Source organism: Glycine max, chromosome 8 (assembly GCF_000004515.6).
Source record: "Glycine max cultivar Williams 82 chromosome 8, Glycine_max_v4.0, whole genome shotgun sequence".
In the NCBI taxonomy this organism is placed as follows: domain Eukaryota; kingdom Viridiplantae; phylum Streptophyta; class Magnoliopsida; order Fabales; family Fabaceae; genus Glycine; species Glycine max.
Genome location: NC_038244.2, coordinates 2,273,142 through 2,287,939, shown reverse-complemented (window position 1 = coordinate 2,287,939; position 14,798 = coordinate 2,273,142). Strand labels below are relative to the sequence as shown.

At 27.0% G+C, this 14,798-nt stretch overlaps 1 protein-coding gene across 1 annotated transcript; it reads right to left on the bottom strand.

The window, feature by feature from the left end:
- Positions 1-5,972: 5,972 nt before the first annotated feature.
- On the bottom strand, positions 5,973-7,036 carry LOC100793118 (auxin-responsive protein SAUR50). The gene has a single exon (XM_003532408.5). It carries the CDS (start codon positions 6,737-6,739, stop codon positions 6,275-6,277), a length of 465 nt encoding a protein of 154 aa, XP_003532456.2. The 5' UTR covers positions 6,740-7,036; the 3' UTR covers positions 5,973-6,274.
- Positions 7,037-14,798: the final 7,762 nt, after the last annotated feature.

The window sequence follows — 14,798 nt, the reverse complement described above, 5'->3', positions numbered from 1 at the left end:
TTCTCTGTCAAATTATTTAATATTGATAAAAGCGTATGATTGTTTATGTTTCTTGGTACAATATAACTATTTATATTTGTAGTTGTTTATTAGTAATTGCCACCAAAATAAAATTTTAAATTGTCTCTTGTTTAACTTTTGATCAAGTGTTTTAAATCGTAGGTTGGGAATTAATTAATAGACTAAACTTTGTTTTATTTTTTAAAACACAACAAACATTCCTTAGACAAAAAAAAAAGAAGTTAAATGTAGAAAGAAGAAAAATGACACCAGAATTTTTATATAAAAAAATAGTTTTAATGTGAGTAAGAAGAAATCAAATATTTATTTCAACAAAATATCTATACTATGAAAGTATGATTATAAAATTTCTCTTTTCTTTCTCAAAAGGATTTACAAAAGTTTTTCTACTCTGGATGGTTAACAATATTAATAACGGTAGTAGGTAGACATATCACTTTTTATTTTATTTTATTTTTCTTAAAAGATGATTTGTGGATATGATTTCATTTGTGAATGTAAGTCTTCATAGAAAAAGTGGATATCAATTGTCTATTATTGTCCAAATTTGTCGCCTCTCTCATCCTTTAATACTTAATAGTGGTAGCATCTGATTGATAGAGATTTAAAAATGAGGCTTAAAGCTATACTAGTCATTTACTAGAGCCTAATAATGGATTAGCGAATTATGTAACTTTTGTATTGGGACTTTGTTGGGCTTTTGTGATTTTTGTTATGAATTTGTAAGGAAGATGCTATTCTCACTCCATGCGTGTAAAATAAAAATCTAATTCTAAATATATCCTTAAAAATAAATATGTTTTTATTGTATATTTACGCAACAAAACATGTTTCAATCGTGTAAGGAGAGGTGAAAAAAAAATGCAACGTAAATATATGTCCATTATATATGCAACGAGAACATATTTTTATTATATATTTTTTTCACCTTCATTTACACAATGGAAATATATTTCTATTTGGCTAATTTTTTTATGATAAATATAATTAATTGTAGATATAGTCTATCTTTTTAAACTAAACAAATTAATGGTGATACAAAATACATTGTTTTAGTTGAAATTAGATTAATTAAGATACAATTTATCCTTTTTAATTGTAATAACTATCAAATACATTATTTTTTAATTAAAAATGAATTGTTTTAATATATAAATTACAATTTATAAGAGTAATCAAATTAATTATTATAAAAAATACATTTATTAATGGTAACCTAATTAAATATGGCACTAAATTTATATCGTAATTGATTTTCTTACGATTAAAAAAGGTAGATTGTGACACTAAATTCATTTTTTTCAATTAAAAAGGTAATATGGGTTACTGTTAATTTGACTAGCTTGAAAAAATAACTTATATCTACAACTAAGTACATTTTTTATTCCTAAAAAATTAACAAAATAAAAATATATTTATGTTATGCAAGTAAAGATGAAAAAAACTACATAACAAAAATATGTTTCCGTTAGATAAAGTTTACAATGGAAATCAGAAATATATTTCTATTGTAATAGTTTTGCATCGCTTTTACATAATAAAAACAGTATTTCTGTTAAAAACATGGTTTGGGAATAATAAAAATTTAGAAGCACGTGGGAGGTGATAATTCAATTCATGACGTTAGAATAGCAACTGCCATTTTTTAATTAGAACCTTGAAATGTAACTACTAAATGTTGGGTCATCCTAATCTTCTAGTTTTTAATTTAATTAGTTGGATTAGATATATAACTTGTTGCGCCTTAAATTAACTTATCGGGTCATGGGCCTAACTAGCATTAGATGTATGTGCTTTGCCAGGTGCATCAGGCATATTGTTTGTGTACCTAATATTAAAATAAAATTTTAAAAATATTTTTAAGAGTGTGTTTGTATGAGATAATTTAAAATTACAAGAATTTTAAATTTTGAGAATTTAAAATGTTTTAATTTAAATTCTTTCATCTTTTAAATTCTGTGTTTAGATACAACCTTTCTTTTCCTTGCAAACATTATACCTTCCGTCTCAGATCCATCTCAGTCTCGGTCTAAGCCACTTCAACCCCAACCCCCTCCATCCAAGTCAACAAATCCTTGGTTTCTGCCACTCCCTCCAAGCTTCTTCCCTTTCAGATTGGTCATGGCTTTGACCTCCGCCGTTTGAAACCCGGTTATCCCCTAATCATCGGTGGAATCAACATTCCCCACAATAGAGGTTGCGAGGCTCATTTTGATGGTGACATTCTGCTTCACTGTGTTGTTGATGCGATTCTAGGGGAGCTCGGTCTTCTTGATATTGCCTAGATTTTCCCAAATTTTAGGGGCGTTAGGTCTTCACTGCTTCACTGCATATGACTTTTAACGTTAGTATGTAAAGTTAGAACTTAAGTGGTTGCTGAAATTCAACCTTCTCAAATCAAAGAATTTTCAAATTCACTCTCTTAGAAGATAGAATTTGAAATTCTATTCTTTCAACTAACTAAAATTTCCTTTAAAATTTTAAAATTTTGAATTTCTCTTACTAAAACATCCAAACAGTTACTTTTAATAAAAAAAAATTAATTCTCTGTAAAAAATACATTACCTAGTTAAATTATCCTATCCAAACACACTCTAAGTGTTTTTTGTTTTTACGGACTACATGATCTATATAACTCATATGGATTACGTGATCCGTAAGTGTTTTTTTTTTTAATTTTAATAACTTTTTTTAATATTAAATATTTTTTATTTATAAAAAATATACTGATTAAATATTTCATATGAGTTATATCAAAATTAATTATCACAAAATTAATTATTTAAATTTACATGCGCATTAAATATACATTAAAATTTTTAGTGTTATATATAATAATATTATTTATTTTATAACATAATTAGATTATTAGTTCATTTGGTTAGAATATCAGATTAATGATTTGAAAGTTACAAATTTGATTCATATTTGAGTTATTAATTTTAAATTAATTCGTAAAACATATTTTTGAAAAAAAAAATTTATGGATTAAGCTCATATGAATTAACTTTGAGACTTACGGATTAGTTGATCATTGCCTTTTTTTTTTATCAATTTGATATGTTGAATTTTCTTGCTCTCAATACCTTGACAATAGTCTTCAACCCTCTTGGTTACCATTATCCTAGTCATCATATCATACCAATTGAAATATGTATATATGTTTTTGGTCAAATTTTGTTTCCAGTCCGTGAAATTTCATATGAATTTGATTTTGTTCCCCCAAATTTATAGAAAAAATCTTTTATTTCAATTTTGAATTTTTTTTTTCTAAGCTCTATCTATCAACACTAACAAAACTGCAAACGTGGCTAACATAAGTCACCTTAGCAATTGCAACATAAAATTTAATGACATGTTATCATCGTTAAATATTTGTCTGATTCCTCAAATTTGGATAAGTTTTTTTCCCTCAAATTTAAAAGGAATTTTTTCAATCCTCAATTTTAAAAATAATTTTTTAAATCACTAAATTTAAAAACAATTGTATTAGTGCCCAGAATTAAAAAAAAAAAATTAGTCTGTCAAATTTAAAGTATTTTTTTAGTTCCACAAATTGAGTTCCTCACAGTTGGCCAACAAAAAGCCAAGCTACCTTTGCCACTTCAATTAAGTGAGACCATGTGTGTAACCCTTCCACCCATTTTTTTTCCTCCAAAAATCACAATTTAAGTAAAAGTAAAAAAAAATCATTGGTAAAAAATCATTGATAAACGATAATCCGAGCTTAACAATATTAGTAAGCTAGGATTTTACGATATTTTTCTAATATATTGCTTTTTTTGGGTTGAATATTTTACCACAGATATAAATATATTTATAGTATATTTTTATTGAAAACTCATTATTTTTTTACCATGTATTGATACGAAATAATCCGGACCGAAGCTGTACTTAGTTTTTGTTAAGAATCATGAGCGAGGTGAGTATTTTTCTCCGACACAATTTATTTCATGCCAAAAAATCAACCATAATACGAATCCTTGGTTAAGGGACATAAGCCATTATAATTTATATTGTTTATTATGATAAAAAATAAAGAATTATGCACCCGTTAGAATTAATAAAGAATAATTCGTTATGATTGCCTAACTGATCCTCTTAAAAAATGTTAATTACTAAATTATGTGGATACTGCATACTATATTTTTAAATACAGCAATAAATATTAAGATGATATCTTACGAAAATATACTCTAAAAAAATTCTTACGAAAATATAATGTTGTTTAAATAAAAAAATTATACAATTTGCTTTATTAGCTACTTTCAGATTTATGTATGGTCTCATATGTTATTCTTTTTCTTTTATTTTATTTGAGTTAGATAAAGATTATTTATGAGCCATAAGATGTTTTTCCAAACATGTAATGCAGTTACGATGTTGCATATTTAAAACGTTAAACAACTTTGCATAGGCTTTTTTTATGCTTTGCAACTTGTACGTAATAATAAAAAATCATCCATGCAATAATTACAGGACCCAGTGATCATGATCAAATAGAAAATTTCAGGGTTGCAAATGAGAACTGGATCAAAATCCATATCGATTGCTATTTTTGCAAAGAGAAGCAACAAATTTCAAGAGCCCAAACAAAAGAATGAGAATCTGATCAAATTCACCACCTGTAGTCATGTGGAAAAACTTAACTAGAATCTGATCAATTTAAGCTAAAGCAGAAGAAAACACTTTTTTATTTTAAAACTGGAAAGATCATTGGAATCTCTCACGCCAACGACTGACACATGCCCAACATTTTCTCTTATAAGAAACAAAAAGAAAAGGGAAAAAAAATAAAGTAGCGGTGTTTTGTTGATATCTGCGGAATCTAAGGGTCGAAGGTAAGGTTTAATAGGCATCAGAATACAATTCTAAAATTAGATAACATAACAGAAAGAAGAGATGCCTTTGCCAAAATACAACGTGAAATTTTTTACAGAATCTCTTTGTGCCTGTTTAGAAACTATAGAGAATAGAGAATAATAAGAATGACAACAAATCAGGTTGAGTATTATTAAAAAACACGAAAGTGGCTCTAGTTGCTCAAATACCATACAGAATGACAGATTAGACTTTTCCAGGTACAGCTCATTTTGATTTTATTCACTTCACTAAAACAAGGCTCTTCTTCTTCTAATTTTCAAAATGCACGTCAGATTAGAGAAAGAAACGTGATTACCTTTGCTTACTCCGTGACTAAACTAATTGCAGAAACATCTATAGTTTCTCTATACCACAATTAGTATAATGACGCAGAGCAAGCGTTACTCAGAAAATAATTGCGTGTTCTTGAAAAGTAAAAGTATTAATCAATTTGCTTTTCAAAAAAAAAAAAAGTGTTAATCAATTTAATTTCCAAAACTATATAAAAGTTAGTTAGAATGTTATTTTTGCAAAACTTTTTCTTTGTTGTTACAAGTTTCTGTAAAACTTTTTGCCGGATACCACATCTCTAAACACTACATTTGTATTCTCCATAAAAGATACAATCTTATTTGAATTGGACTAAATCATTCTAAACTAAAAAACTGTGTTCTTAGAAAATAAAAGCATTAATCAATTTAATATCTAAAACAATAAAAATGTTAGTTAGAATGTTATTTTTGAAATTTCATTTTGCTGAGGCCACATCTATGTACCAAAAAATAATTCTGTTCATCATGCAAGACAATATTACCCAAGACTATTCTCCAGAATCTCAACAACAAAAAAAATAATTTTACTCTAGTCAATTAGAATATCTGTGAATGATAAAACTTTTCTCCTAAACATTTGTTATAACTGCATATTTAAGATTCAAAAACTGGTGTTATCGATTAAGCAGAAATAATTTCTGGTACTCTCTCGTTGTGAGTAATTTGGTGCATTCATTAAAGGGAAGACTATGCAAGCAAATGATATATAAAATTCAAAAAAAAAAAAACACAAATGTAGAGTATAACACAGATCCATGGTTCTCATAAAATTCTTCATTGATCGCTAAAAATTGATCATCATCATGAAATTGGGCATCCGTTGTAACAAATAGTGAAAGATAACCCAAAGCGGCAAAGCCTAAGGACTAGTTCAAAGACATCTCATTGAAACCCACCCACTAAAATTTTTGGGGGAACGGATCCAAGGATGAGTAGAACTAAAAAAACCCCATTTCATTACATGGGGGTAAAAAAGAGATTTTACAAATTTCCTGGGTTCCATTTACAAATTCGGAGCCTAACAAAGGAAATATCAATCGAAATCGCAATCGAGAATGTCAAACCTCCGCTTTCTGGAGCAGAGGGGCAAAAACGACGACGTTTTCCTTACAGGAATCGGAGGCTGCCACGTCAGTGTCATCCGAAACCATGCTAACGAAATCTTCGAGAGAGAGTTTTCCGTACTTGTGTTCGTCCTTGTGGAGATACTTAACGACGTTAGTGAACAACGCGACCTGGCAGGGAAGGACCAAACCGCCGTTACCTCGGAGTCCGAACTCTTCTTCGGTTTGTTTGAGGAGGCCATCGAAGAGCGCGAGGTTAAGGAAGCGCGCAGGGATGGCGAAGCGAGTGCGTTCGGTGCCCACATAGACGAAGATGAAGCCGGGGGGAGGGCGGCGCGCGGCGGAGGGTTCGTCGTCGGAGCGGCGGCGGAGGCTGATGTGCTTCCAGCGCGTCATAAGCTGTTTGAGACGCACGATTTGACGAATCTTGTCGACTTTCATATTCATCGCACCCGCCATTGCACCTGCACGCCTATGAGAGAGAGAGAGAGAGAGTGAAGGAGAAGCGAGTGCTTTGGTTTCTGAGTTGTTGGAAAGAGTTTTGAAAACGAAGAAAGAAAAAGAGATAAAATAGAATACTAGAATGGAATAGTGGGGGAATTGATACTAATACTATCACTACTCCGGTTAGGTTAAGAGAACAGAATGATTGTGTTTTCCCCCAACCCAATCACTCACCTTAACTGCCTTTATCTTTCCCTAAATCTGATTTTTCTTTATACCTAAAATAAACTAATAAAGTGTCAATTAACCACATGAATTCCCAAAATCTGATTTTATTTATAGAAATAGAAAAAGTAAAACTTACGCATCTATTTAACCACATGAATTAGTCAATTAGGTCATCTTAATTGTACTTTTTTTTTTTGTAGAACTTGTTTCTTTTTGTAGAGTTTGTATTTGTATTTAGGTCATCTGAAACAATGGCGATACACTTTAACCAAAAAATAATAATCAATCTTTATGTAAAACATACAATACTTTTCTTTCAACTGTGGAAATAACATAAAAGTAATTTGAAGAAGTACTTTTGCAAAAGAAGGTACATGTTTTATATTATTATGGTTCAAAAAATAAAGTTTAATGTTTTTTTTTGTTTTAAAAATATTTTTTTATGTATTTTTATTCTTCTTTTCCTAGTGGTATATTTATTATCGTTAGTTTTAGTAATTTATTTTAAGCTTCGTCTTTTAACTCTCTTTCCGTAAAAAAAAAAAAAAAAACTCTTTTTCCTGTCAAAAAATATATTTTAACTCTCTTTTTTTATTTAATCTTGGTTTTATAGCTTCATTTTCTTCTAACTTCTTTATTTATTTTTTCTTCAAGGTAAATTTCTCAATCTTTTTAAATCTCTTTGAATATATTTTTATTCTTTTAAATATTTGACATTTGCATGATGGTATTTTTGTTGTTGTTGTTATTTCTGCGTATTTCAACTACTAATGTGTTTAAAGAGAAATTTTACAATAGAGGAAAAAGGCGTATTAGTGTGCCACAAAAATAACATTTATTTTTTTTTTCTAGAATTTTAATTTACACGTTTGTTTGTTTTTCTTCTTTCTAGTTGGTTTTTCTTTTATTATTGTTTTAATTTTTAAGTTTCTTTCACTTCTTTGTTGCATTTGTTCTCTAAGATAAAATTCCATCTTTTGTTTACTTTAAATAATTTTTTAAAGTCTTATCAAATACTTAATAACTAAAACTTGTCCACTAACAATATTTTGTAACTTTCATATGTTTAATTATTAAGATAAAGAAAAATACTAAAAAAAGGAGAGTTTTACAGATAGAGAAAAAACTTACTGTAATACAAAAACAACTTTATATATGCGTCCTAGTATGTAAAATTACGTTTACACATGATATTTTTAAGATTTTATACCTCATAAATCCAATAAATTTGTATTGATAAATGTGTTAATTATTTTCAGCTGACGATCTCAATACATTTTCAATTTTTTTTTATTTCAAAACATATATTTTTTCTCTATTTAATCTCACGTCACTTATTGTCTTCGCAATAATTCTTCTGTTCCCATAATACGTAGTTATTTTAATTATTTTCATCCTTTTATCTCATGAGTAAAAGTTAACAAATTTAGTTTAAATCAAATTAAATTAAAATAGTTTTAATTTATAATTCAAAAAACACACTCAAATTATAAATCTCATATAAAAAAGTTTAAAAATTTGAATAAAAAACAAATATATTGTGGAAAAAAAATCAATCATTTCGAAGTGTAAAATAATACTTCAATAGACGCTCAATAATATTAATTACGCACGCCTTCATTTCAAAGTGTAAATATCTACTTAGTTGCATTGAATTATAAGCAATGTATACTCATATAATTTGGGAACTTTTTTGTGAATATATAATTTTGTACTTAATACATTCACAATGCACAATGATATGAATTCGTGAATAGAATTAATCTCTCACAAAAAAAAAACATAATGATTTAAATTACCTGATCCATACACGCATTCATTTAAAAGTGTAAAATAATACTATTGATTACATTAAATCATAGATTATTGATGATGAATATTAATATCATATTGTAAATAATAGATTAATCACCAATTATATTAACATCAAATTTATATTTAGTCAAATTCAAATGAAATGATCTAACATAATAGTAGCAATTAATTATTTATTGGAAACAAATTATTGTCCAAATCTTGTATTATGTGTCACCAATATCTTTATTCTTTTTTTCGCTGTTGATTTTTTTAATATTTTTTAGTAATTAATAAGAGAACACTTTAGAAATTTATTAATGTATATTTTTATGCGTTAATAATTTACATATTTTTTGTAGATGTTTAGAGCAATATATGGTGTAACACAATCAAAACGTTCAACTCGTTTAAATTCTTGTTAACTTATTTTTAAATGTATTTTTGCAATGCGCGTAAGCATATTTAACTTATTTCACATTACTCTTAGAGTAAGAGAAAAATGTGTTGCATGCACAATAAGATGTTTAAAACAATTTCAACAACTTTTAGAGCAATTTTGACATAACTCAAAATTTATAAAAAAAAATATATGAAATTTACAAGGATTAACAACACTATGCTATTTAAAACATATCAAATAATTAGCTCGAAATTGTTCCCTAATATTTCCATATCATAATGGTTTCCTAACATTTTCAATTTCTCTGTATAGTTATGTTAAATCACAATCTTAATAGTATTTTCCAACAACAATAAGTAAGATAATATATATATATATATATATATATATATATATATATATATATATATATATATATATATATATATATATGTGTGTGTGTGTGTGTGTATAACTGACTCCTCTAAATTTTGCTCACTTTAAGGGGTAAAATAAGTATAATTTTTGTTGATAAGAAATTAGATACATTATACGTATAAAGAAAATTTTAATTTTAGTACATTGTCGGATTTTCTTACAAATAGTTCAGTTGGTGCGAATGATGTTCATATTTAACAGGAACATGGTTTTCAATTCTATTACTGGTACGTGGATCTCGTTGATGATCCACGGTGAATATGAGGTTGATGTTTTGAGGCTTACTCTAATTTTGGTGAAGTCCCCACATCCAACACTTTAACTTTTTATTCATAAAAAAACAGTAAATTTTGAGTCCTTAACTTTAGTAGGATCATTTTTTTTATAACAATTACATTGATATAAAATATTTACTATTGTGAATCCCTAATTTATATTATAAAATATTGCTGAAATCTTTTCTTTTAACTAGAAACATATTTTTAATTTTAAGAATTTGATCCAATATCACTCAAATGATCAATAGTTAGTATAAATTTGAATACCAATTGAGAAAAGTGAAAAGTATTTTAAAAAATAAATTATTGATAATATAAAATAATTTTATACATCGTTCAATTAGAAATCATATTATATAAATATATTAATTTTATTATAATTATTTTAAAAGTTATATTAATTATGATTTTTTAATTTAATATCATCATAATTAAGATTTTAGATTTATATTGATACCGAATGATATCAAAAGCAATTTATAATTAAATGATGGCATAAAATTATATGAATAATGCATATTAAACTCAATTATTTTTACTCTTAAAATAAGAATATTATCCTTTTTATTTTGAGTCTTAAAATACAGAAATGTATATTGAAATAAATTTTGAAAAAAATGAGAGTAAATTCTTAACTTTTATTCAAACAAACGTAATAAGTTAGCTGAAAATTAAAAAGCAAAACAGGTTATGGCCGTACGTTAGTGCACGGCCGGAGTTTCTTTGAGAACGCCGTAGTACTTTTCCGTATGTATGTGGATACTGAAAAAGTGGCTATTCTCTCCACTCCCATCACATGGATTCATAATACCATATTCTGTTTTTTTTTTTGCCTTGTCGGGTTCTTTAAGACGATGACAATAGTAATAGTAGTATTTCTATGACACTAGTTTCTATAAAATTGAATTTTATGCTGGAACTAGAACAGTGATTATTTCTAAACATACCTGTTAAAAAAGTGGGAGAAAAAAATTCCGATTTACCGGCCAAGTCTTCTGAGTCACTTCACATGGTGTGATGCAGATTAGTTACTAACCACTCACATGAAGATTGAGACAGTAGACCCGTGATTTCTTCACCCGCTCCTCTCTGAAAATACTCAACTTTTCCGTTGCTTAAATTAAACCTTATTACTTTTTTTATCGCAGGTTACGGATCTGCCGTCGCAAATCACTCTTTTATTTTTTTAAAATAATTATTTTATGCTTTAAAATTTAAAATTTAAAATTTGAAACTGGAAGAAGGGCAAATGAATTTATTGAACGTTTAATTTTTATTTTTTATTGTTATATGAGAAAAAAAAATTTCAGAAAATTAATTGCATAATTTTTTATCAAACAAAAATATCATTAATTTTTATTTTGAATCAAAATGTCAATAAGAACTAAAGTATTAGCAATTTTTTGTTATATAAAAAACTCCAATAATTTTTTGTTTATAAGTTATAACAAACAAATTACGCAGCATTTTCCACCGCTGAACTGATATGAAAATGAGGATTAACAAAGGATTCGGTTTGTTTTTTACAATAAAGATCTATTATTACGTAAATACTAGTATTTTTGATTATAAAGTTTAGATAATTAGGGATGAAGACATGGGTCTGAAAGTAACATTATTATAAGAAGAAAGAAGAAACGATAGTATAGTTTTGTGGCAGGAGAATGCAGAAAGCAGATGTTAGTGTGGAGGCTGAGCAAAGTACAGATTCGCGGATAAAAGGTGTCAGCGTGGACCCACTCTTATGTAGACACGTGTGGTGCACGAGCACTGGAGGAGTGGAGCGTTTGGCTCAAACGCTGCTATGCGCGTGATGCTAACTCATCAGTACCCTAGAGTGGCGACACGTAAACTCAATAACTATCTATGATCCCACGGTAGGGGAGCCTTCATCCTCGGTTTAAATTTAATTTGCTGGAATAATAATTAAACGCTTTTAATATTATCATAAATAAAAAAAACAAATAAAAAATATTTGTATAAAATGATTTACATATTATATGAGTAAACATATTTTAGTCTTTTGACTTGGAAAAATTACAAGTTTATGATTCTCCTTAAATAATAATATTGTTCTTGTATAAGAATTATGTTCTAGTCTTTTTTTTTCAATCTTTACAAGAGAAAAAAAATGAGTTTATTATATTAATTTATAGATTTTTTTATTTATTACAAAACTTATAAAATAATTAAACATATCTTAACCAAAAAAAAAAAATACAATAAACACCGTGAAAGAGTTAAAAAAAAAAAAAAGACAAACAAAATTTTAAAACTTCTTATGTGTAAGGAGGGTAATAGCTTGGTGAGGGAATACAATTTCTTATTCGAACAAACTTTTAATACAGAAAAAAAAAAAAAGCTACAGAATTGAATAAAACTCAGGTGTTGCTAAACTTTTTCATATATTAAAAAATGTATAAAATGTTGCCTTTCGTTGTTTCCAAGAAAGTTACTGTATACAGTAAAATAAAAATGAAAGAGGGATAAGTTTGCACGTGAAGTTTCATTAGAAACGTAGAAACGGGACATAATTAATGCATTAAAAACTCCTTGGGTCATAGTGATATAGGATCATTCAAACTCCAAAGTTCAAATTAAAGTCCGTTTGGTCAATCATCTAACTTTTGTTATTGGGAGTCAAGTCACAGAGAAAACGACCCCATTTTGCCATATTTCAAATTTAACTCCACAAAATACAGGCAAGGCGCAAGAGGCTCTACTTCAAGGTATATTAACAATGTGTGTTTTTTTGTTTGTTTGTTAAAACATATGTGTTTTTAAACTTGAATAGCGAGTTTCAAAATAAGGTTCTGTAATTATTAAATCACTAACAATTATATTTAAATGTCAACCTCTAAGATTTGTAATTTTTAAAATTATTTATTAAATTATTGTAATTAATTTGTTTATTTTTTAATTGATAATAAAGTTAATCTGTATAATCCTTACCGAAAAATTTTAAATTTTTAATAATGCTCTATTTTTTTTTAGTTTCAAAAACTTACTTTTCCTGAAGTGATAGTTATTTGTTCTATTAATATATTTATTTGAAAAAAGATAAAGAAATTATAGTAAAATGAATGCCTTAGTTTTTAGATAAATGCTTACTCCTAATATTGCTTATGATCTAATAAATAGTTTTATTTCAATATTTGCTAGTGAAAATGTTAACAATTGATACTAACATTTTTAGGCCTACAAATATAATTCTAGTGAACTTACCCGTAAATCATTCATGAAAAAAAAATATTCATTACTGCATTATTTTAAGAGGAATTTTCCACTATTACTACACTTCATCGAACAGAAACAAACTATACACGTATTATGGCTTTGGCCAGTATGTGCAAATGTCAATACAATGCGCTCAAGTGGCAGGAACCGCTACAATAAACATGTCAGAATATGCATGCATGAATGTTGATTTTGGAAACGAGGCATGACGAATGTCATTAACCGAATAATTAAATGGGTATATATTTATTTTGATGCTAGAATTGGTTCCTGCCATGGAAATTTTGAATTTAGTATTTGAATATGAAAAAGTATGATAAATTGATCTAGATAATTTAATGATAAATTAATTTATAAATTTTATAATATAATATCAAATTAATTATTGAAAATAAAATTTTTTGTAAATTTGGTCTTTTAGTATTATAATTTAATAAAAAAATAGTTTCTTAAATTTGACTGTAAGATTACAATGCCACACCAGTTTCAAATTTGGTGACTTTCAATTTTTTTTTTAAAAAATAATCTATCATTGTCTCACATTTTCATGGATAAAAATGAGCATTTATACTAATTAAATTTATATTTAATTTTTGGATAAATATTCATTTTCGTCCCTAAATATTTAGAACGGTGACAAATTCAGATTAATAGATAAATTAAACTTATTAATCAATATTATACTTTCTATTATGTTTGTTCTAACTTATGTTTGTTTTCTTACTTCTTTAATCATTTATATTATGATGTTATGTTTGTAACAATTAAAAAAATAGAGCGAAGATAAAGATTAAATTATATTTTGAATAAATAAATGATTTTTCATAATGTGTAAAGCATTGACAAATTTGTTCATGAATATATCATGTAAGCTCTTTCATTAATGATAACATAGAAGTTAATATGTGTATAGATTTATATACTTTTTTCACTCTCGAAGACTAAAATTTAAATTTGTATCTTTTAGAAATACATTTGTGAATACTCTACACATTAACTATTTATCTTTGATTTTTTATACGTATTAATTGAAAAAGATAAATATATTCTCAATTAAGTGAACTCGACTTCTTAAATAAATGCATGCTTGATTCATTTGATTAAAAATTATATTTATCAATTTAAAAATAATAAAATTTAAGTGGTTTTCTATGGTGGATATAGTGATCCCGATGGGCCAACATTCTTAATCATCGGATATAATATAAAAAATAAAATAAAAATGATGGAGGTCAATCCAAGTCAACATGTTATTTACTGTTCAATAACAAAATCAAGTCATAATATATCATACCAAGTTGATTGCATGATAACCAACCAATCCCAATCATGATTAAACTGGGTGTACAAATTGATTGATTCAAAACTATAATTTAATAATAGAATAAATGGAGATTTTGTCCAGTCCATATTTATTTAAGTTATGTTTTTTTGTGAATTTTTTTCAAATCAAACATGATACCATTAGAGTTATCATTTTCAGTACCACATTTTTTTTCAGATAAAAAAAATAATCAAACAGAGCCTGTGTGTTGCTAACATTTGTAAAAATAAAAATGAAAATTATGAATAGCAGCTCCTTTTGTGTCGACCCAAGTAAAGCCGAAAATAACGGGTGGATTTAGATATTGGGCTATTTGTCATATTTTTTGAGCCCAGAGATAGCAATGTTGACGAAAAACATTCCAAATAGAGCGTCCAATCCAAAAGTGCATGG